This window comes from Aedes aegypti, chromosome 2 (assembly GCF_002204515.2).
Source record: "Aedes aegypti strain LVP_AGWG chromosome 2, AaegL5.0 Primary Assembly, whole genome shotgun sequence".
Taxonomy (NCBI): Eukaryota; Metazoa; Arthropoda; class Insecta; order Diptera; family Culicidae; genus Aedes; species Aedes aegypti.
Genome location: NC_035108.1, coordinates 341,069,087 through 341,094,280, shown reverse-complemented (window position 1 = coordinate 341,094,280; position 25,194 = coordinate 341,069,087). Strand labels below are relative to the sequence as shown.

The following is a 25,194-nucleotide window of genomic DNA, read 5'->3' as shown; positions in this document are numbered from 1 at the left end:
ATTCTGATTGGAATCATAAATAAATTCTAATTAGAATCCCGTGAATAACCTTATGTGAATCCAATGAGAAGCCTGAGACGATACTGATTTGAGTTCTGAGAGGATTTCAGAAATTTTCTATGATTCTCATTCTCCAGGTTCTGAAAGGAATAAAAATTACAAAAATATTTCATAAGAGATCTGTTACTAAACCTGAGTTTCAGCATAGTGATCGGATAAATTTAAAATACTCAAATTTAGCATACGATAGTTTTACCTCTACGAAATATTTGGATTTCAAATTTCACGTGATGAAATTTTCTTTGGGCCTTTTTTATGGGGGGTCAACGTGTTGCACTCTCGGCAATCAGACAACGAATGGACTATGATCTTTCTCGGATGGCAAATCATCCAACGTTTCACTGGAATAATGGCAACCGATCAACAATGCAAACACAACCGGACTACTCTCGATGGACTCGTTGTATACAAAAACATTGGCAACAATGTATAAGCAGCAGGGGATGTCTTTTCTGTCGGTAAAGCAGAAGAGGATTGACCACAAAAATAGAAATAGAATAGTTGAAGATACCACATTGCGAAGAAAGCTGACTATGTGCTAAATGAGGGAGTTAGTACATCTGTCAAATGTAAAATCAGCTCGCGTAGTGCTCATGTGGACAATAAAGCTTAACCAAATGATAAAAAGTCTTTATTTAAGAACCAATTCAATAAGTTCGAACAGTGTTAACAAAAAAATAAAATACAAAATATTCTTTTCTAAGTCAATTTCTGTTGAAGCAATAGGGAGCCGGATCCTTTTCCTACAGAGCTCATATTTGGTCACAGTATGCGTCGTAAGGATGTGTTTCTCATTGCAAAGTTTCAGACAATTCGGCCGACAAAAACCCCCCATGCCAAAGTGAAACATGGAAGTGCCCAAGTAGCTCTGCACCCTATTTATTGAGCGCCATGGCGGCATATTAGCTGGAAGCAACCCCGCTTTGTGCTTTATGACGAGTTTGAAATGTTTCTCAAAAGATTCGCTCGAGGTACGCACCAGGCTCATCAGCATCTAGTCCCAGATCTTGGGATTTAATCCGCCGAAATATGTCACTGGGTGGCTCATTGTATTTATTGTATTGGTAAAAAATATGAATTTATACTCCGAACTCAAATACGACTACTGGAGCTGCTGAGCAAACATCAAAATGGCCCTACACATCCAAAATTTAATCGCTAAAATTTTCATTAGCTGAAACAGTGTTATTTGATGTTTCGCATAATGGCCGTTTTCTTATGAGAAAAATCGGTCTTTTGGAACCTACAACGGGGTACCAAAACTGGATTTAATTTTGTCACCTATTTTCAAAATTACCAGAAAGACTTTTTTTTGTCGAAAATATATGATTTTATTTGACACAGTATGGAACTTGCCAAGAGACCAAGTGATTATTGTGGTTCAACAATTTTTTTTTACATTAGATCGCTAACGTTGGACCAAAAGGGTCGTTAGGGCAAAAGAGTCATTGGGCCGAAAATGGCCGAAAGTTCTAATGAACCGTAAGGTCGAATGGGTAACTAAAAGGGGCTGGTCAAGATAATTTGCATTACTTGGAAGCCGCCCAATTGAACTTTCAGGTCGAATGGATTGTCAGTTGTTAGATTAGGATAATTTGCATTACCTAGAAGCCCACAATACGACGGAGATTAACCAGCCATAGGGCTGAAAATCTCCTTAATAAAGATAATAATAACACTGCGGAACACGTTTTTGTCTCCAGCACCAAAATACCGCTATTCACTTAATTAAGGGTTGCTGAATCCATTGCCGTTTTCAGAAATATCATAGCACGTCTAGTTTTTGAGATATTGACTGTTGAAAATGCAAAAAATGACTATTTCAGCCAACTTGCATGCAAGTTTGCCAGCTTGTAAGGTAATATATTGGCTTAATTTGACACAGAATTCAATCTTTATGTGTATAACAAAACTTATCATCAAAGTTTGTATTACTTTCGATACGGAAAAGTTATTTTTTGATGGTTTAGAGAATTGTTGTATTTTGCCATATAGAAGAAACGAAGAATTTTGTATGGAGACTGCAAACATGTTGAAAAAATCGGTTTAATCGAAATTTAATCGCGCAATTTCAATCAAATTATGTCTGAAATGAAAGTTCAAGTTCTATTTTGCATGTTTGGTGGATTAGATAACAAAAAAGTATGATAAATTGTACTTAAAATTTCATGTAAACATTAATAAAACCAGTGTTTTATACAACTTTGGCGACCTGTAGCTAAAAATTGTGACGTGCTGGAACATTTCTGAGAATGGCCCCAGATTCAGCAACCCCAAATCTACTAGTGACACATAATTTGATCCTTGAGACACGCAAAAATGTCATTTTTGTTACGCTGTGTAATAATAAAGCCCATAATATCTGCTGTGATATCTAACTAGAAAAAACAGCTTTTGGTCAAAAAAGGAAAAACACTAATGCCATTTGAAAAAGTAGTAAATAATCAAATGTTATTTCGGCCTAACGTCCTTTCCGGCCTAACGGCATTCGGCCTAATGGCATTCGGCCAAACGAAATTCGGTCTAACGGTGTAAGGCCCAACGACCTACACCCAATAGTTATTTTATGAAATGTTGATGTAAGAAAAATTAAAGTAAAAACATATTTTTTCACATTAATTGGGCAAAATGCTCCAAATTAGTCGAATTTTGAGCCACATAAAAAATTGTTTTGACAAGCAATGTTGATTGAAATTTGACGTTCTGCAACTTTGCATAAGAGTATAAGTTGATTATATTATTTATGTGATATTGTGGACCACCCTAGTGATAGGTAACACTGAATAACAAACTATATAAAAAAATTGTTGCGATTCGTTTGTTTTCTAAAAATTTTATTTTTATGCTCTAAATGCAAAATAATACAAATAAAGAATACAAATATCCAAAATAGTTTTATTGCCTGGTTTTTTGTCAATGTAGTCTATTACCGACTTTAAGAACTTAAGAAAATGCAAATTTCTATTTTGCTTTCTAAATTCCATCAATAGATATTATTTATATTTGCCCCAATCAGAGATATTCTAAATCAAAATAGGATTGTTTTTGCAAGAAAAACAACCTTAACTCCCAAACGGACAGATATAGCGTGTTTTATCACTCATCAAATTACGCATTTTTCAAAGCTTCAAAAGTGTTTCATAGACTGCTTAGGGGCCCAGATAGCCGTAGCGGTAAACGCGCAGCTATTCAGCATGACCAAGCTGAGGGTCGTGGGTTCGAATCCCACCGGTCGAGGATCTTTTCGGGTTGGAAATTTTCTCGACTTCCCAGGGCATAGAGTATCTTCGTACCTGCCACACGATATACACATGCAAAAATGGTCATTGGCATAGTAAGCTCTCAGTGAATAACTGTTCATAAGAACACTAAGCTGAGAAGCAGGCTCTGTCCCAGTGGGGACGTAACGCCAGAAAGAAGAAGAAGAAGACTGCTTAGATGAGATATTAGAATTTAAGGGGACACGGGAGACCGTGTTATTTTCCTTATCTTTCGTCTCACTCTAACAATAATCATCAAAACTTTGTGGAAGCAAATCTCGAGTTTAAGTGAACCGATGAAGCTGAAAATTTATCGGGTTGTGCACTACATATATAGAATCATAGTGATACATTTTCGCATCGATATATGGAGTGGTTCTTGAGATTTGCTTCTTGAAATGGATAGGGTGATTATGATGACGTCCCGTGCGGCCTTAAAACGCTGAAGCCAGAAAACCAACCTACGCCACCATAGGAAAAAAAATCTAAATCAGTAATTTTACAAGCCACAAAAAATTTGTTGGTGTAGTTGCTTGAAATTGAATGGTCTACAACTTTGCTGAAGCATGTATAGTATAGTAGTTGATACTGTGAGATGCAATAGTCAGCTATAACTTTGCCGAAGACTGTTTTTAAATCGGACGCCCCAGTAATTAGTTATTGATTTTTGAATGAGTTGTAAAACTTGAGCTATAATTATTGGGCTGTTCTGCAGGCATCACTGGATATATGCAGTAAAACATAGTAGCCATGATTTGTGCGTGCTATCTTTCGCGCAAAGTGCAGCAATGTTGCCTGTTCAGAAGTTAAATGAGCACTGCTGAAGAATTTGTGACTGGATATAAATCAATAACTAATTACTGAGGCGTCCGATTTGCAAACGGTCTTTGGCAAAGTTGTAGCTGATGAATGTATCTCACAGTATCAACGTAGCTCTAATCTTCAAGAGCACATGGACAAACACTATGACCGATTGAATGAATTGCTTGCTTTTCTCATAGTCATTCCCATATAAACTTTAAAGGGCTTGTGCAGTCTCAGTTTTCATCCAAATAAGTTCAAATTTTGGCAGGACACTTATAATTTGATCTAGAATCGAATGAGGGGTGTGGAGCAAAAACGATTTTTTGAACCACTCTAATGTATACTATATATACCATGTATACTACATACCATCAAATGAGAAAGTTAGTTACAGCATTTCTATGAACATGTGGACCGCCCCAATTTTCAGCAACACCAACCAAAGGACCTAACGAATACAAACATCTTTCTAAAAGACCGTTTTCGTTCAATGTTTCCTTCTAAAGCTAAAAATAGATCTCTCCGCGTAAAACTGCTTACTGTACGAGGGAGTTGATGGGTGTCAAAATGATCATTTTTGGCTTTAATTTTTGAAAACTTCTACTTCAATTATTAACACTAATTTCACCGATACAATTACTTGCGCATTTTAGTTCGCATCTTTAAAATATTTTGAACAATTTGAAATTATTTTTTATACTTTTTTTTCGAAGCTATGTCTTTTAGATTGTTCGGTCTCACCGCAACGCTATCTCCCATTCGCTTCTATGGCTTCTATGGTAGGCGCACTCGAAAACAGCAGCAGCGTAGTGTGCATTCAATTTGTCTCCTTTCGCCCCAGCTAGCAGCAAGCAGCCCGTTTGCTTTCATGCTGTTGCTTTGGGCTGCGTGATGCTAGCTATCGGCGCATTACAGCGATGTAACAATGCTACATGCGATGTGTACATTTTGCTACCTCTCGCATATATAAGAGAGATCATTCCCTGTGATAGTTAGTTGTAAGTTGTGATCGTTACGTTTCGTATCCCCCACCGAGCAGGAGCACTGCCTCTCGGTGGTGGGCAATAAATCATCGATAGTAGTAGAAGAAAGTCGTCGTCATTCGTCTGCCCCTCCGGGACCAAAGTAAAACACAACGTAGGGCCTGGTCAACCCTGGACGAAACATAGATATATATTCCACTGTACATCAGTAATATGTGCTTGAACTGCTAATCTTATTCTGGGCGTGGTAAAATGTTAAAAACGGTTCCCCGTCAAAGTTGAATATTTGTTAGAATCTATGCGAGATAATTAATTTTATAAGCGATGCATTCGATTCGCATCCGGATATGCTCTAATGTACTCTACTTTCAAACAGAGTATCTTGAATGGATATCTAAAAGAAACTTTTTTCGGCTAATTAAATTTTCTAATGATTGATCAAACTTACAACATGTAAAATTTTGTCCCGAATTGGAGCAAAATACATCTGGGTACTTTTGCTTAAAAGCATGCGCCACCAACACTGTTATCAACAGTTTTTGCTGAACAAAAAAAGCCAAAAAATTTTACATTAGTTGAATATACAACGGAAAATAAAAATTAAAAGGCCAGATAGGGTAAAATATAAAAAAAAATTACAATATACAAATTAGTACAACGGATCATCAAAACATTTAAACATGGATACATTTAAATCATAAAAATGGTATGACAATTGTAGAGCTCTAAAAACAACAGAAATTGGATAAAGTCGTACATAATATATCCTTTTTTGGATCTGATGTTGCACAAAACGAACATAGCTACATTTACCAGTATTTTAGAAGAAAGTACGCCCAGTGTGGACAAAAAAAAATTAGATATTTTGCATGACTTTGTGCATAAAATAGCTGAAAATGCACAAATACAGGAGAAATGTGAAAAATTGTCCACTTCCTGAATTCTACACAGAATTAAATGATCATTTTTTCATCGAAAATGATTCTAAATCATCTGCTTCTAAATATGTTCAATTACGAGTGTGATTTTACTCATTTTGCAATGGTTTAGACGCTTTTCGAAAAGCACACGAAACTGACAATACAAAACACTGTGCTGTGATGGTATAGCAACCATCCACACAGAGTCCGCTCGCCAGCATCGTTCGTGCAGCCAGGCAGCGACGAGTACCTAGTGCTGGCTTCTTTCCATTCTCAATCTTTGCGCGGTACGGTTCATCAAGCTCATTCGAATCCTGAAGGCGGTCGCGATCGCACGTGGTCCTCTCTCTCTTTGTGTTCTATTGGGAGGTGTTTAGAAGGCCTTTCCATGGCTCGGTTAGCATAGTTTGGACAGGAACTGGGTTATCTAATTATTTTTCTCCTCAATTGAATCAGGAAGCTGACGGAAACAGAAGCAGCTGGAAAAGTCTATTGGGACTGATGTGAACCCAAGTGTAAAAAAGTGAACAAATGCATAAGAAATAAAAGAAGCGACCAACGACGGTGACGGATTGAAACAGTCCCTAAGGTAACAAGTTGTGCATGCGAAAGCATCGAAGAAAGAAGAAAGAGCGCATAAAAGTGAAATGTGGAAACGAATGTTACATTAACATACTTACGGTATAACTACGGTATAACTACATATACTAAGAGTGCCCCCTCGTAGATGCGACTAGAAAGATTGCAGTCGTCGGTATTGCCGTTGTCGATTGCGCGCTCAGTTTTTGCCCTCAGTCAGTGTGTCTCAAGAAGAAAACTTCCAACCCAAGTCGGTGCCTGCAGGAGGTGCTTTGGCGGAGTCGTAACCAACTGACGTGAGTTTTTTTTATTAGCAACGCGGTGGCAGTTCAAGTGCTTCCATATAGTGAGTTCGCTCTTGTTGGGAACCTCAACGATCCGCGCCAAGTGGCAGTCATAGCATCGGTTTTGGCCTGTGGAGTGGAAAACTAGTTTTTCCTAACTGCTTGCCACACTCTTGTACGCGTGCACTCACACAAAGCTGAAGAAGAAGAAAAAAAGTGCAATTGAAAAAAATTCCATCCACCAGATCTATACGTAACATCTAATGCTGTAGGCCTAAGTTTGCAACAAGTCGATTGGCGAGTGCAATTTGTGCTTGGTGCAATTGGTGGTTACGGGCCATCGTCTTCTGGTGATAGTGAGTGGGTGACCTGAAAGAAGAAAACCCGAAGGAAAAAATGTTGGCCAGCAATGGGAAGCTGTTTTCGTTCGATAGGATCGATCCGGCCCGGAAAAAGGTCTCCATCAAGCACACCATACTGGATGTGGTGATGTTTCTGCTCACGTCATTGTGCTACATTATACAGGTGAGTGACGATGGGTGATTGAGATATGATTGGATGGGTGGCTTATGAACTCGTGCGGAAAATGCAATGGGATGACTGTCTGAATTAAAAGTAATTATTTTCGTAATGTTTGGCAGCTGTCGGCGCAATTGTTATGACTTAATGAGCTACAGGATGATGGATCTTCTGATTGGTGTGATTCATTATAATATGTGGGTATATGAGTCATAAGGATTGAGCCCTAGATACTTAACTTAATCTGCCCAATTTATTGAAACCTCTCTCATCATGACAACATGTCTACTTGAAGGTTTTAAATAAAGAGCTTTTGGTTCATGCGGAAATATAATAAGTTGAGTTTTGGAAGCATTTCATTAAATCTTAAATTTATGCAAGCATGAGAAAAATATCTAAAATAACTTTTTTGCAATCTACTACAGATGACACGTAGGCTTCGTCCTTTGGCGAAGAGACCTGTGTTATTCGCAAACTAAAATTTTTGAAATCTCTGAGATAGCTCAGGTAAGTCAGATGTGAAAATTTTGTATAATATTGGCCCCAAAATGCTGCATTGAGGAACAACAGCTCCAACAGGAAGTCGCTCAGATTATCAGGAGTTCTGATAATTAACCTGAAGTGTACGATTTGACAGCTAACTTTGGATATTCTAACAAATGTATGTTGATTTTTTTGCTATCCCGTTGCTAATTAGCCTACTTTTCATCAATGAAATGAGCAACATAACGGCCTACTTTTCTTAACAAAAGAAACAGAACTGAAAAGTGCTACTTTTCAGCACTGTTTTGAGACTAAATATCTGAATGGCTTATTGCTTCTTAGAATTTTCCAATGGCTAGCTGCTTGCTCTACATTGGACGATCCGAATACCATTCGTCATCTGGCAAGACGAAGAGAAGATAGTAGAGTTATCTAGCTGATTTCCAAAAAATCCGATGCGTGCAGACATTTTAGCACATGAATAGTGAGTGTACAGTTTGGTATAAAATTGCATGCAGCATCTTACCTGGCCTGTCCTCGAATATCTGTTAAGTCGTGAACACTTCCACGCTTCTATCAATAAAGCGTGTAAATTTGTGACAGTCATGTAGTATGTATATATAACAGCCTACCTGATTGAAAAAATATTGAGCCTGTATGATGGCCACGTTTTCTTGAAAAATGTTTCGTAATAGCAAAAAATGTTGTATGGGACTCGTTGCAAAACTCGATTTTTTCAGCACTCATCGTATTTATCCAAATCGGCGAGCCTCGTGCTGAGAAAATCATAATTTTGCAACTTGTTGCATAATTAACCATTTTTTTTTTTAATTTTACAATCAAGCTTTTACGCCAAATACTGTTTTAAATAAAGAGCTATGTCTAGAAGAGCAAGACCAGTGTAATAGCTTTCAGATTTGGTTTAACGAATCAAATTTGTTACACTTAAAAGTTGATAAGAGGTCGAATGTCCATGGCGGAATCCAAACTGTTCATTGACAAAAAATTTTTTTTTTCATTGATGTTGACCATCATTCTGTTCAGAATAACATTTTCAAAAAAAATACTGATGCAGGAGAGCAAGCTGGTTTTACGATAGCTAGAAGCTTCTGCAGGATTTTTGTCCAGTTTTAAAATTGATACAACCTTGGCATTTTTCGATTTGTCAGGAAAATATGCCAACAACATTGTGAAAAAAGTTATTAAGCATAGACTATTCGGAAATTTTGCCTGATTTTGTTATTATTGTTATTCCTTTACGTGTTAATCAACGTCACCTTACAAATAGGTTTTCATTGAATAACTTTTTTCACAAGTGTCGGATTGTTTCGCGGTCTTCGACAATATTCTTCATCGTAAAAATACCTATCGAGGTCTGTGTTCAGAATTTTTATAGAGGTAAATAGGCGACCTCTGGCGATTTTTCTTTGCAAGAGTAAGTTTTCCCAAAGTAAATCCCATACAAACTTTGAACGGCTGGCGCATAAATATAGTTTCTCCGATCGAGCTGAAATTTTGCACAGTTGGTATAGGTCCTAAATGCAATCCAAAAAGTGGACTGGAGCGAGAATTTAAATTTTGTCCCACACTAATGCCAACAACTCAAAACTCATCCCAGTTGCGTGAAAGTTGCACTAAACTACGTGTATGACAGCTAGAAGTTTGTTTGTTTCAATCCAGTTCGATATGGTTGAGTTGCACATTACGTATCATCTAACATCTAACATCTAATTTTGCCAGTGATGAACTTGTATTCCGAAGGGTGCTGTAAAGTTGTAAGCAACAAGCTTTGATTGATAGACAATGTGGTCGCTTTTATAGTGCATTGGCGAAGCAATTGTTTGAAGAGCTGGTGGAGTAATAAGTAGTGCAAACATATTTGGCTCTTGCGCTTTTTGCGTTGCTATTCAGTGCAATTGTAAAGTCAACAATTGACAACTGTGATAATATTATTCTTGAGTTGAAACAAATTGTGCTGCTTGGGATAACAAAGAAGGCTTGATAGAGTGAAATGTTTTGGAAAGGCTTAAATTTGAAAATCCGAGTATCACAACAAACCACTGGAGAGCTATAACTCCCAATTAACAGGGGAGTAAATTGGTGATTTCTATGCCTTTGAAGCGTTTGAAAAGAAAGAGTTTCGATTGAACTACGGATGTACTACCTCAGTAAAAGATGCAAAAAATCAAAAGAGATTGATTACATTTGGTTTTTATATCGTCCTTTTTTTCTGTTGGCTTTTTTTTTGCGGGCTTATTTTTTTTCGAAAAGTTTTGGCCTTTATGAGGAATTTGGGCTTCATTCTATTGCTCTTTATGCTTAAGCGTCTCTAATGCTTCCTAAAGCATCTCCTTCCCTGATCCTTCCTATCCTTTTCTATCATACTGTCCGTCAGGTAAATGATGAGAAAAGCGTCACAAAAGCAAGGATACCAATATCCCATTTGCTAGGGATACCATCTGATCAGTTGGGAAAATCAGGACATTTCATGTGTTTTCGAAAAAAATGAGCAAAACTCATCGGATTTGTTAAACCATTTTTAACTGAAAAAAAAACTTAAAAATCAGCACATGTCCTGCCAAATCAGGACGGATGGTAACTCTACCATTTACAGAAGAACGTGTCATACGAGCCTACGTTCTGATACCTGATACCTGAGAATTCTGGAATTCAGGTGGGGATGTTCAGATTTTCATGAAAACTGCACTGACTCCTTGTTCGATATTTGTTGACATTCAGTGAAAATCCCAGCCCAGAATTCCCATTCTTACCGATATTCTTAAAATTTCTTAGAAACTTCAAAAACTCCTGATTATATTCAATAAATTCTTTCCAAAATCTCGAACTTTTTAGATTCTATATACTATTGAAGTTGGAATGGTTTTTACTATAACTACAAAATTGCCAATTACAAAGATTCACAGCAGATGATAAGAATCTCAATTCCTAACAAAATACCAAATATGTCAATCGGAATTCGGAATTTTAAAGATCACCACAGGATTTCAAAAGATTCATAGTCGGAACGCCATACATTCCCACCCGAAAGAAGATAACAAAACGTTTACTAGACTCCTACCAAGTATCCTCAAACAACTACCAGAATGCAATAATTCTTACTGTTATAGGGTGATGTGCTAGTATCCATCGTATTAAGCATTGATCAGTGAGAACTGCAATTTTCCCAGTATTGCAGTGAATGATGCTGATACAAATCGATGCCAAACAATTCATTTCTCAAAACGGCTTTAGCATTGTACAATAACATTTTGATAAATCTTGATCTCTTTTTGGAAATAATGCAAAGTAAATGCATCTTACCGTATTCTCAATCCGTCGTATCGTTTTCAACTCCGTCGCAATCAGTTTCCAGATTCGTCTCACAACTTACGGCTCACTGTGTGTATTGAATGGTTAAAACACAACAAATCAACGCTATAATAAAATGTTTTACTAGAATATAAGATCTACGGGCATCTCCCTCCATTCCTTCAGCATGATGGAATATACTAATTTCCTTTTAAAATGAATTGTTCGTCATCAAAATTCAGCCCAAACATATGAACACAATTCCTTTTGACCGTACAATTATGGCATTTGCTCACAGTACAGCGAAAACAACACAATCAAAGGAACCGTATTTTTACGTCGAGCGTCGCGCACAGATTGATGCGCACAAGCTTTTTGACGTTAACTACGTCTTACGGCAATATACTGGGTGTCAATTGAAAATCTTAAATGTTGCGACCGTCACGAAATTATGTAAGATTTTGAATGGTAATAACTCAGCCATTTATCGGTAGATTTACAATATTTTCCCACCAATCGGTCGGAAATTTATACAACATTTTACTCAAATGAAGAAAACTTTTGATTTTTGACGATAGACTGTCGAAATTTGGGAAAATGTCGACCCCTTTCTTACGCAACCAAACTCGTTCAGATTGTCTTCCACGATTCTTTTGGGTTGGGAGGCGCGCTATAAAAGCAGACCATTTTCAGCTTATTCGCTCATTCTTCTTTTGATGTTAACTACATCTTACGCAATATACTGGGTGTCAATTAAAAATCTAAAATGTTGGGACCGTCACGATATGCAAAAAATCACTTGGCGTAGTTTTTTTCGTTTTTTTTTCTCAGTACGACGGATAGAACTTTGTTCACATTCTCAATTATACGCGGTGGTTGAGAAAATTTCGCAAAATTTGATAATTTATTGAAGTTTTACGGCATGTGATTGGAATGAAATCCTTCAGTGAAGAAGTACGAAGGTTTTCCATGGTGAAAATAAGTGCCCGGCGAACATTTAAAGTTTGATACGACGAATAGTAGCGCTTTCCATTAGTGAAAATATAAAAATCCGTTTCATAGTTGAAATGTAACTGAAATATTATAAACTAAACTAAACCAGTTAGTTGAAAACTATATGAGAGTTATTCAATTCAGAATAACGCTACAGATGCGGCTGTTTTCTGTCAATTCCCAGTGGGGTGGCAAACGGCAAAAACAAAATCACTGTATTTTCAGTTGCTTGCCGCGCGGAAACCGAGAAAGATCAAGTTTTTAAGTTCATACTGTTTGTCGTTATCTACTATTCTAATTACTTTATGACCAGAGATCAATTTCAATTTTTTGCTACTTTGTGAACAAATATTCGAACTGAGAGTGCATTTGAGTGATGTCACTGAAAAGTGCACACAGTAAAATAGGTGGCCACCGAATAATTAAATGCTTTAGGATTGGGAAACTTGTTGCCGGTTCTTTTTGCGCAACTCTCCATTCATAGACTCTGGATCTCATTATACATATATTTATTAAATAGTTGGATACTACCTGTTTTTCATAAAAATAGTTTGTGCAAACCTTATTTATAGGGTATCCCAAAAGTATGGGCACGACTTTACCATACTGCCATTTTCACACATTTTATTCTTGCATTTATCAAAAGCAGATTTTGAATTTTGAGTGATTTTTTCACTATTTGTTTGTTGATGGTGTTACGTTTCTAGAAGCTTCTCTTATCAGTTTTGCACAAAACCCGTTATATTTGAGTGACTTTGTTGTACGAAATTTGTGCTAGGTCATCAAGTACGTACAATAAACATCTGAAAAAATATATTTATCATTACCGATACAATAAGTGATCAGACCATCACTTATTTTATTGGAAATTATAAACTTGAATATCTTCTTCTTCTTCTTTCTGGCGTTATGTCCCAACTGGGACAAAGCCTGCTTCTCAGCTTAGTGTTCTTATGAGCACTTCCACAGTTATTAACTGAGAGCTTTCTATGCCAATTGACCATTTTTGCATGTGTATATCGTGTGGCAGGTACGAAGATACTCTATGCCCTGGGATGTCGAGAAAATTTCCAACCCGAAAAGAACCTCGACCGGTGGGATTCGAACCCACGACCCTCAGCTTGGTCTTGCTGAATAGCTGCGCGTTTACCGCTACGGCTATCTGGGCCTTGAATATATGAAATTTGAATAGAAGCAAGAAATCCGATTTCAGCTTTGGTCGACTTTTAAAAGGGTCAAAACTAAGTTCTTGATAATCCGTTAAAACATGCACAAACCTAAAATTTTTGTTGCCCATCCAAAAGTATAGATAATAGACATAATTTAATTTTAAATGAAATATTTTTAACTATATTGAAAATACCAGAAAAGCTATAATTTCTTGAAATTATCTTATGTGGAAATAAAAGCGAGCGATTTTTTAGAATTCTAACAAACAAAATGTTCGAACAAAAAAATCTTGTACAACATTTTGGATACAATGTACTTGAAATCACCACATCGAAGGATTTCGATAAAAACATTTATAACCAGTCAAGTTCCAACAAAACACAAAAGTAGGGTCTGTGCTGGGTAGATAAAAAAATATTTTTTTAAATCAAAAATTTCATTTTAAAAAGATATTTTATCGAACAACATGTTTACAAGCGGCATTTAAAATGCCCTAGGGAAATATACAAAATATATAATAATATTTATTTGTTTGAAAAAATATTATGATTCTCGTTGTCAAGGTCGTGCCCATATTTTCTGGGACACCCTATATGCGAATGCCATTATCCTAATTTTATGCGAAATAAATCACAAGTATACATTCCCTAACAGTTTTGCAGATTCAATTTAATCAGCTTTGACAAGTATCTGCTAACTACATTACACTTATTCACAAATCATGATCCACCGTAAAACCATATAAAATTTGCATTTTATTTGCATCCCACACTGATCATCTCGACGAGCCCACAAGGAGGTGGCTCCATCCCATTACCCCCGAACGCCATTACCCCGAACGCCACTACCCCGACTGCCACTACCCCGAATGGGTCACTACCCCGAAAGCCATTACCCCGAATGGGTCATTACCCCGAACGCCACTACCCCGAATGAGCCATTACCCCGAATAGTATGAGATACAGTACAATATCTTGTTTTGCGTGCAAAAATGCGTCTCTAATGAAGGCTGGTAATTAATGGCACGTAAAATTTGTCGGTAAAATGTTCATCATATATTTTCCCTTCTTTTATATGCCAGCTATTCTTTCGAATGGCAACTATATTCTTCTCATTCTTTCTGAGACAGTGCCTGTTTATCAGCTCAGTGGACACCTTCGCAATTCAAGGGTCATTTTCATTTCGCCAAAAAATGCCATTTTTAACACCTACCCACCCCCTCGTACTTTTTTTTTTGTATGGAAATTCTACATATTGTGAATGGGCTGTAACATTTTGAGGACAACCACCCACAAACTTTTTTGCTCCCTTCAGCGTTACGAAATTTGTGAATGGACTTTAATATAATAAGTCTGACTGAAAGGAATTCGAATCCATAACCCTCAATATGGTGTTGCTTAACATATGCGTAATCACCGGTATTTGGACTTGTTGGTGGTGTTCATATTTCAATTTTGTTTTTGAACAAATATTTTTCTTTTTTTTGAATATAGGTTGTGTCATAGCATCACGTTGTTACAGTGATCATTCACGTCATAGCTGCAAACATTTCACCAGAAATTTGCCCTTCTTTTTTAAACAGGCTGTTCTTTCACGGTTTTGTTGGATAAGCTAGTCACTAATATTTCCATATAGAACAGCTTTTCATAAAGGAATATATCTTGAATGCATTCACTAAAGTGATTCCTGCTATAATTCTAATCGGAATTTTTTCCCTTTCTTTTATCTTCTTGTATTAAAACAGACAGGTCTCTTATGGATTTACTCACCACTTTTCTGCCATCATCCTTTCTTCATTATCTTGAATCAAAAATATATATTTTTTTTGTGGTTGTCTCACAGAAATTCAAATTAATGATCCCACAAATAAACAAAAGTTCTTACTGTAGCGTCAATCAGTGGCCGCCGATTTTTCTAACATGTACAAGTGTACAAGTGCGATAGCGGAACGGTCGTCTCTTATGTTGGTTTTTAGCCGGGTTCCATAGAACAACACTTGCAGCGATTATCTCAGGGTGAACTTCCATTACCATCGTTTACGAAACAAAATCTTTAAGAAGATCTTAATCTTAATGCCCGACACCTATAAAAATGAGTAAAGGAAGTGGCTACCGACGTCCAATAAGAGACTATACTACATTCTAATTTTGTGCATATTATAGCTATCCTTCTCATAATAAATTCACCCTTCTTTTCGAAATAGGCTGTTCTTCAGAGCATTACAATGTGGCTGTGTGAATCTTCCCAAAATTAGAGGACAAAATTTAGTGTGTAAAAATTATTTGCTGAATCTTCTAATATTTAAAAAATACATTTTTGACCCAAACTCGTTAAATAGTCAAAAGAAATCGTACATTTATCTCCCCACTCTCTAACTAGAATATGTCTCAAAATGTTTATCTATTCGGGGTAATGGCGTTCGGGGTAATGACCCATTCGGGGTAGTGGCGTTCGGGGTAATGACCCATTCGGGGTAATGGCTTTCGGGGTAATGGCGTTCGGGGTAGTGGCATTCGGGTAGTGGCGTTCGGGGTAGTGTCATAGAATCAAGGAGGTATGTCACTTTATTCCGTACCTACCGGTTCCCGTTGGAATCAGAATCCGGTTGGCCGAGCAGCGTAATTCTATCAATACCATCTTCCTAGGTACGTCACGTCATCTTCTGTGTGAAATCATACATTCCTGTTCGCAGCGATCGTCGACCTTGCCCGTTGTCACGTCTTCGGAGCTTCACCATGATCTCCACCGTAGAGCTGCGCTCAATTTGCTCGAGTAGTTAGTCAGTGCCATACGCGAACGAAGTGGTAGGTAGGTATCTACCGGGTAATCATTTGTGTAGTGTAGCATCACAAACGCTCCCAGCTGGTGCAGTTGGCGCGGGATGCTCCCCCCGGTTGATGTTGCTGTTTGACAAACAATTTGTCGGTAAACACCGTTGAAGATTGTTTGAACACATTCGGTAACGAACGGACAATCCAAAACACCCTGCTGGCTGCAGCGATAGTTTTGAGTTGCCTTGACCATGGACGGCGGAGGATTTGCCGGCAGTCCCCTTTCAGACGTATCTAGTGAGAGTGAGAGAGGGAAGATAGTTCGTGAGAATTTTTATGCAGCCGTTTGTATAGTCTAAACTAAACGATCGTATCATGATCACAATAATATTTCAGCGATTGTGATCTTTGATGGCATTTATCCATTAAATAAAGATTATTAATTATGATGAAACAATCAATTAGTGCTTTGCTCGCTTCTATCCAAAAGGGAGCATTTTAATATTTGCTTCACATAATTTGATCAATATCAACAATCAGTATAAAGTTGGATGAATGTGTGGTTGTTTGTCGGTCAATGATGTAGTTTGTATAATTCTTCTATGACAGTCTCTCTCTCTCTCTCTTCTTGGCATTAACGTCTTCACTGGGACAGAGCCTGCTTCTCAGCTTAGTGTTCTTATGATCACTTCCACAGTTATTAACTGAGAGCTTTCTTTGCCAACATTGGCATTTTCGCATTCGTATATCGTGTGGCAGGTACGATGATACTCTATGCCCAGGGAAGTCAAGGAAATTTCCTTAACAAAAAGATTCTGGACCGACCGGGATTCGAACCCAGACACCTTCAGCATGGTTTTGCTTTGTAGCCGCGGACTCTAAACCACTCGGTTAAGGAAGGCCCCAGTGGGGCCACAGTGATGATCTTAAATAAGATCTTAACTCAAAGCCAAACGTGACTAACATGGTAAAAGGTGGTTGAGCTTACAGACATATCCATTTCTTTTTACATCTTACTGGACGTTTTGCGTGTTGTCCGTTGCCTTATGTTAGTTGACCATATACAACAACATAGTGCAACATCTGGATGATGACGACGAAGTGTCTGTTTTATGGAAAATAACTTCTACTGACAGTGTTTTGGAAGACAATTTCAGAACATTCCAATTAACCTTTTAACGTTACTTTACCAGCGGCTGCTGTTACTACTACTACTACTTACTAATCAGGCATTCTTGGTCGCTCAAAAATTACATCACTGTGTTCAATTAGTACTTTCACATATGTGCACTCCTATTTCGACATGCTATGTGCCCATGAAAGCTGAAATAGTGGAAGTCATGTGTGAAATTTGTCAAAAATGTGTGGGGATCCAGCTGGTCAAATGCCATATCGCTTCGTGACAATTCACACAGAAACGATATTGTCCGTAAATATACATGATGGCGACCAATAAACCAGTCGATGCTGGTGTCAACCTTTTCCGAATTGATTAACACCTTCCTATTATGATGACTGTCAACATGTTTAGAATATCAATATCAGTTTAAAACTGTACAACTCAAAGATATTACCGATCACCTTCCATCGTGTAGTCGTTAGGGGTCATGCACAAATTCTGTCACGGGGGTCAAGCCAAGCGTGACAAGCCTTACAAAATTTTCGGAGGACTTATACAAAACACGTGACAAATGGGGAAGGACGGTGTCAAAAAAAAGTTGAAAAATTAGCGTGATATAATTTGTGTACCATTCCTCAGATATTCGAGGACAGAACTTTGTTGAATTCTCCAAATGTTTTAGCTTTGAGCAAAATTCTTAAATTATTTAAAAAAGATCTAGATGAATTGAAAAAAAATATTAGATGTAATTTTCAAAACTGTTTGAATACTTGGATTAAAAAGATATTCCAGATAAACATTACTGATTTACTACTCTTTATTTCTCTAAAAAACGTTAGTAGGGGTTAAAAGGAGCAACATTAACCATTGAAATTATAACCGTAATAATAATGGTTAATAAATGTCGATATGAGTGGCGCGGAAATTGGGTAGGACCGGTAGGACATGTCCCACGCACTAAAATATCTGGGAAGGACAGTCAAAAGATATACAAACACAACAAAAAGTGACATTATTACTACAGAATTTCTACAGCCAACCCTGTAGATGTTCTTTGATTCTTTGAATTTCAGTGAGCATTCCTCGACATATTTCTTGACTAATTTGTGGCATATCCATGGATAACTCTCGGGAGATCCCTGAAAAATCGTTGAAACTATTCATGGATTAACCCAAGACCTGTCGCATCAATGTACTGAGTACACGCTTCTTGAAAAAAAGCTCGCTCGCACGAGCATGGTACTACACCATGGTTCACATTTTCATACATCTGGCAAAAACTCAATTTACAAACTTAGTTCAAAAACAAAGTCAAACATTTATGTTATCAGATAGTTAGAATACACACGAGAATTTGAAAAGAAAAATATTTGATTACATGTACAGACGTTGAATAGCTGCCCATGATTGATAACCTTAAATTTGGCTTCAAAACTAATTCATTTTCAAGAAAACCAGTGCAACTTTGGGTTTTAAATTTTTTTTCCTGGTCAATAACTCATTCTCATATAGATTCAACATCCTCGATTGAAAATTTATATTTAGTTGTCGTTAACCTTATTAAATTCACACTTATTATTGTAGGTACTTCAAACAGTGAAAGAAGAGCTTCCTTATACTATACAAATCGCAACTCCCCGCGGAGATATCTCGCTCAAACGCGCTTTCAAGACTAAGGAATCGATTGGAGAAGATTCATCTTGCCTAATTTTGCCTAAACGATAGTTTATTTTTTCAAGTTGAGAGCCAAGACATATATGAAAAACTGTATTTTTGTCAGAATTTTGCTCTAAGAGAACCAAAAGCCAGAAAGAAACCAGATAGCCGTAGCGGTAAACGCGCAGCTATTCAGCAAGACCAAGCTGAGGGTCGTGGGTTCGAATCCCACCGGCCAAGGATCTTTTCGGGTTGGAAATTTTCTCGGCTTCCCAGGGCATAGAGTATCTTCGTACCTGCTACACGATATACGCATGCAAAAATGGTCATTGGCACAGTAAGCTCTCAGTTAATAACTGTTGAAGTGCTCATAAGAACACTAAGCTGAGAAGCAGGCTCTGGGGACGTAATGCCAGAAAGAAGAAGAAGTTTTAGCACCAAACCTAGGCATACGACGGCTCAATCTTCATGATTTTGAATACATGTGACTCTTCTTGATCATTTATAATTGAATGACCACTTTGGCTCATCGGGATCACCGTCCAGAAGAAACCACACAGTCATTTATCTATAATTGAACAGGGGTTCAAAATCATGAAGGTCGAGCCGTCGCAATCCTAGTTTTGGTGCTAAAACTCAGTGCCTCCATATTACGGGTTTCTCGGTGGCCATTCCGGTGCTCCTAAAGGACCAGAATAACCATCCATTCATTCCATTGGTAAAATACATCCAAACATACAAAAATCGTGAAGAATCAGACACCATTCATTTGGTTTTAGGGCATAAATTTGAGAAATTCCATCGAATTGTCCAGATTGACCACCCTTCGGGACTCCAGGAACCGGATTCGTATGGACCGTAATGGACCGAATTTTTTTTAGGGAATATGCTCCGGTAATTGGTTTCTTATTATAAAGAAATTCAATGCCAAAATATTCATCTACCGAATAGAATCGATATTACATATACGAAACTGCGATGGAAACTTACTTTTAAGTAGGTTCCGGGTCATTTGACCGCATGCCATTTGGCCAAATGTCGTTTGGTCGAAATAGGAAATAATGGTGAATTACAGTTAGCATGTTATTGTAGTGAGTTTCAAAGCTGAATTTCAAAGAACTTATTCAACTCATTCTTGAAGAAGGTTAATCATCATTGATATGCATATAATTGTCTCTCTGATGTTAGTTCAACAAACAGTCAGTGCTGAAAGAAGAACATCCTAAATGTAAGCAAAAATTCACTAATATTCGAATGAATAGCCTTTGCTTGAAAGAAAGAAAAACTTCTAATGAAATCATTACAAAACTGGAATCTCATCATACCGTTGGTAACCCCAGATAAAACAACCATGAGCTTTGAGTCTTAATGCCTAATGAGTGGAGTTTACAACTTATTCATAAATTAACGGGTCAATTTTATTATTCTCATGGAGCACTTAAATAGTGACAAACATGACGTCCCGTCACATCATTGAAGTCAATTAATTAGCTGATCAATTATTAGGCAACACCTAAGAATCTTACACATAAGTGTTGTAGTAATTTTATATTTTTTTTGTTCGTAAATCGACCAAACGGCATTCGGCCAAATGGACGGACACCGTATAAGTAAATGATTTGAGAATCTCTATTCACAGTCCACATGAATACCTTCCTTAGCCGAGTGGTTAGAGTCCGCGGCTACAAAGCAAAACCATGCTGAAGGTGTCTGGGTTCGATTTCCGGTCGGTCCAGAATCTTTTTGTTAAGGAAATATCCTTGACTTCCCTGGGCATAGAGTATAATCGTACCTGCCACACGATATACGAATGCGAAAATGCCAATGTTGGCAAAGAAAGCTCTCAGTTAATAACTGTGGAAGTGCTCATAAGAACACTAAGCTGAGAAGCAGGCTCTGTCCCAGTAAGAACGTTAATGCCAAGAAGAAGAAGAAGTGAATACCTATTCAACAATATAAGGACGGTTCAGATTACTTATTTAGTCACGAAACTACAAGTTGTCAAATTGAGGGTTTCTATAGGGACTTTTTTATATGTAGCAGGTTCCCGGGAGGGTTTCTGAAACTAGAGTCCAACGGAACTGAAATCGGTCAACACCCTGATTTTTGCGAGCTGTTTGAATTTTCGAGTCGAAAAATACCCCAAGTGTCTTCTTGTCGACTTGAACGAATCTGATCCAGTTGAACGACGTCTGTTCCAACTAATTCTACATTGTTTCTCGAGTCTAATGCTATCGGAATTCCACCATGGGCTTCCTTCTTGAAGCCTTTACTAGCCGCAGACGATATTCTTCTCAAAGCTTCTATAATGTAGAACGTTGTAGTGTCATCGGCATCATAAAAGACGCATGGAGTATCAATGAGCGATAAGTATCTATGAAATTTGGTCGCAGCCAGTTCAACATAGTGTTCCGAGTTTGTTAATTGGGGATTCCTAAAGGCAAAAGTTACACTCATGTAGTCAAAGATGATGTAGCGATAATGATTCCTCATTTGAAACAAGTTAATTCATCCACTCACGGCTGATTTACCGTAAAGGTTGGGTGGTTTCCTATACTAAATAATTCAAGATTTATTCTTCCTAAGTCTCTGGAAGGCCTTTTGTTATGTTACCACACAATATATGAATGCAATACGCCAAAGAATGCTGTCAGTTGATAACACTGCGGAACACATTTTTGTCTCAAGCACCAAAATACCGCTATTCAATCAATTAAGGGTTGCTTTGCCGTTTCAAAAATATCATAGCACGTCTAGTTTTTGATGTATAGGCTGTTGAAAATGCACAAATTGACTATTTTTAGCCAACTTGCATGCAAGTTTGTCAGCTTGTAAGGCAATTTGTTTGCTTAATTTGTCACAGAATTTCATTTTTATGCGTATAACAATACTGATCAACAAAGTTTATAATACTTTCGATGTGGAAAAAATGTTTTTGGTGGTTTTAAAAAGTATTGTATTTTCCCATATAAGAGAAACGATGAATTTTGTATGGAGACAGTAAGCATTTAAAAAAAAATCGGTTTAATCTAAATTTAATCAGGCAATTTCAACCAAATTATATCTAAAATGAAAGTTTGAGTCCTATTTTGCATGCATCCACCAATTAGTTCCCAAAAAAGTTTGATAAATCATACTTTCAATTTAAGATAAACATTATTAAAACCAGTGTTTTATACAACTTTGGCGACCTGTAGCTAAAAATTGTGATGTGCTGGAACATTTTTAAGAATGACATAAGATTCAGCAACCCCAAATCTACTAGAGACACATAATTTGATCCTTGAGACACGCAAAGATGTCATTTTTGTTGCGCTGTGTAATAACTCTTCGAACACTAAGGTAAGTAGCAGACTTTGTACTATGGACCGATGCACGAGTTCACTAATTTGACGTTTGAGCGGTGCTGAATTCACTAGTTTTCATGGTCACCCAAATAACACGGCACCGCTAAAACGTCAAATAGTGAACTCATGCATTGGTCCATAAGGATATGAATAACATTCCATTTCTTATCATGATAAGATAAATAAAAATGAGTTGCATATTACAAAAGGTCAAAGTATTGGCGCGGTTGTGCTATACTGTATGCCAGAAGACATATTTCAATATATGTTGGAAAGAACAATCACTCCGCAATCCAATCTGATTGATTCCAAGGGCCCAAATGCCTCAAAAACAGATGCTGTGACAAGCGGAACTACCAATAACTTCCGAATACCTTGCAAACCTACCGCAAAACCTGTTTTTTATTTTCTGGCATTTACCTGTCGTTTTTTTTTTGCATACTTAATTGTATCTTGGTGATAGAGTGAATTGGGGCACAAGTTCGACCTTAGTGGAATAGTCAATAATAGTATTTTCAGAAACACTATAACAGTTGAAAAGACACACATATCACATAACAAAAATTTACCATATTGGCTTCAATTTTGCTAAGCAAAATAGTAAACAAATATTTCTCGAAAACTTATTCAAATAGTCTCAAGTCAAAAAAGTGAATAAACTTACTTTATTGATTCTACGTGTTTCGCAGACGAAATTCTACATGTTCCGCTCCTACCCAACTAGATTTTTCACTTTTAGAACGTTTAATTTCCGGATTTACAAAACGACGAAAGTAAGATTTTCAACTTTCGCAACCTAACCACTTCTTTCGCCGCCCCGCTTTATAGAGAGACAAAGAGCCTTAACCACGAATCAAAACAAAACACTACTTGAGCCGATTTAACACTGGTAGAAAAACGTCGAAAGTAACTGTATGAAACGGCTTATCATTTTGTTATAATTATTTTTGTTGAAAATAATATAAAATTACCTAGTTTTTGAACGCGATCTGATTGTATGCAAAATTTGAGCGATGTACACGGCGAAAAAATGTTAAAAAGGTGGTTCATTTTAAAACAGTTTTAGAAGACAGGTTGTGATGCTTCTCAATTAGTTTTCTCAAAACCGTATGACAGTTACTTACGTCGATTTGAAAAAGTAATCGAGATTTACCCATTTTTAGTTGTAACAATTTTAAAATTGATTGAACTCATTGTCCTAAATGAATTCTGGCCACACCGGCGGGGTAAGAGTTCCAAACTAATGTGAGACAATAGTTCACTAACTGAAATACAAAATATCGATACTTTTATAACAGGAATATCTTTTACCAGGAAAAATGATGTTGTCAGAAAAATTCACACTAAATTTCCATCAGCAGTCCTCACAAAAACAGGGTTGTTTTAATATATTTTAAAAATAGCATTTCTTCGTTAAACTACGGTTAAACATAAAATTAAGGTGTTTTTTTAGCACGATTAGGCATATTTCGCAAAACTTAAAGATAATATGTAGATTTTGAAACTTTTACCCCATTATGGACTAAAACTGGTTTCCAAATATTTCTGTAAAAATTTACAAGTAGCCATAACTTTTCGTATCTCAATCGATTTAAATAATATTAATTTAGTTGAACTTGGAATGCTCTTAACCACCATATCATATACAAATTAAAAAGAAACTTTTTCCCCACTTTACTCTATAGAGGACTGCATGCAAGTGAACGTACATCATGCATGATAATTTTCAAGTGCAACATACAATTTATCTGCCCTGCGCCATCGCCGTAACTGTCACAATGTGCGAGCTGCTCAATTCGAATAACCTCGAGAGAAAAAGTTCGAGCGGTCGATGTTTTCGCTGATGGTGAAGGTCACTGGGGTATAGTGATTGGGATAGTGAAGAGATGTTTTGCAAACGATCAAACTGTGTGACCCAACTAGTTTATTTTTATTGTGATACATGTATCATCAAAGGAAGTGCAACGACCTGTTGACCAACTTATAATCAGTACTCTTTTGTAGCATCTATAACTAAATCACCGAAGCCGGTTTCGGCACGGAACTCGTGTCAGGCCTTATTGTTTGAAAGGAAGAAAGTCACGAGACTGTACCGACGAAATACTGACATGATTCGGTAGTTCGTTTCGTACCACCTACACATGCGCCTATAAAGTTGATATTATTGAAGAGACGAGAGAGGAAGTTACCCAGATACGAATGAGCGAACGAGTTCCTTTCATGCTTAGGGCTTCCTCAAGTTACGTAACCAGAGGCGGTTGCAGACATGCACGCATGCTTGCATGAATATCCGCTGAACGAGTTTATTTGCATACAAGCTCATGCACTAACCGGTGCGAATAAAAATTAATAGTTTATAGTTTGTTGGTAGTTTCCATTTACATTGTAGCAATCACTTACTACTTAATGCAGCTGATCGTTGGGTGACGTAGTGCTAAAGACTACCTCTAGACTAACATGTGAAAATGACGGGACAACCTTTGGTATCATAAGCTTCTCTCATCCATTGCACATAACTGCATAATTGTAACATTTGGATTCTTTCAACATGTTGGAAGAAATAACGCTCATCGTCATCATATAATGAACTCTTTCAACTAATTCGAACAAATCAGTAAGTTTTATTTTCTATAAAATTAAAAAAAAATTTCAAGTTGTTTTGTCGCATTATGAAAACCTCTCAATGCATGTATAACGTAATTACAATCAAAATTTATTTTCTGGCTATTCATCTTACATAGGATTATCAGATAGTATCCTTTGGAAGGGTATGTATAAAGTATGCATTGGGTGTTTTTCATACAAAATGATCAAGTCCGGAGACCTCGATCTCAATTTCTAGTGCTCCGATTGACCTGAAATAAAAAAAAAACTCAGCAATACTGTGCATTGCGCGGTTACCTTGGAAAATTTTAAACGACGGTTATCTTGTAAAC

General features: G+C 37.1%; 1 protein-coding gene across 4 annotated transcripts in view; it reads left to right on the top strand.

The window, feature by feature from the left end:
* The window catches only part of LOC5573100 (short-chain dehydrogenase/reductase family 16C member 6), a 103,513-nt gene that overhangs the window by 28,915 nt on the left and 49,404 nt on the right, over positions 1 to 25,194 (top strand). For 3 of the 4 annotated variants that reach the window (XM_021846111.1, XM_021846109.1, XM_021846110.1), the window contains exon 2: positions 6,484 to 7,415. In XM_021846111.1, the coding sequence (XP_021701803.1) occupies positions 7,287 to 7,415 (129 nt within the window). In that variant the 5' untranslated portion in view covers positions 6,484 to 7,286. Of the gene's footprint in view, positions 1 to 6,302; positions 7,416 to 25,194 lie in introns of those variants that run through there. The other variant, XM_021846108.1, reaches the window with a different exon arrangement.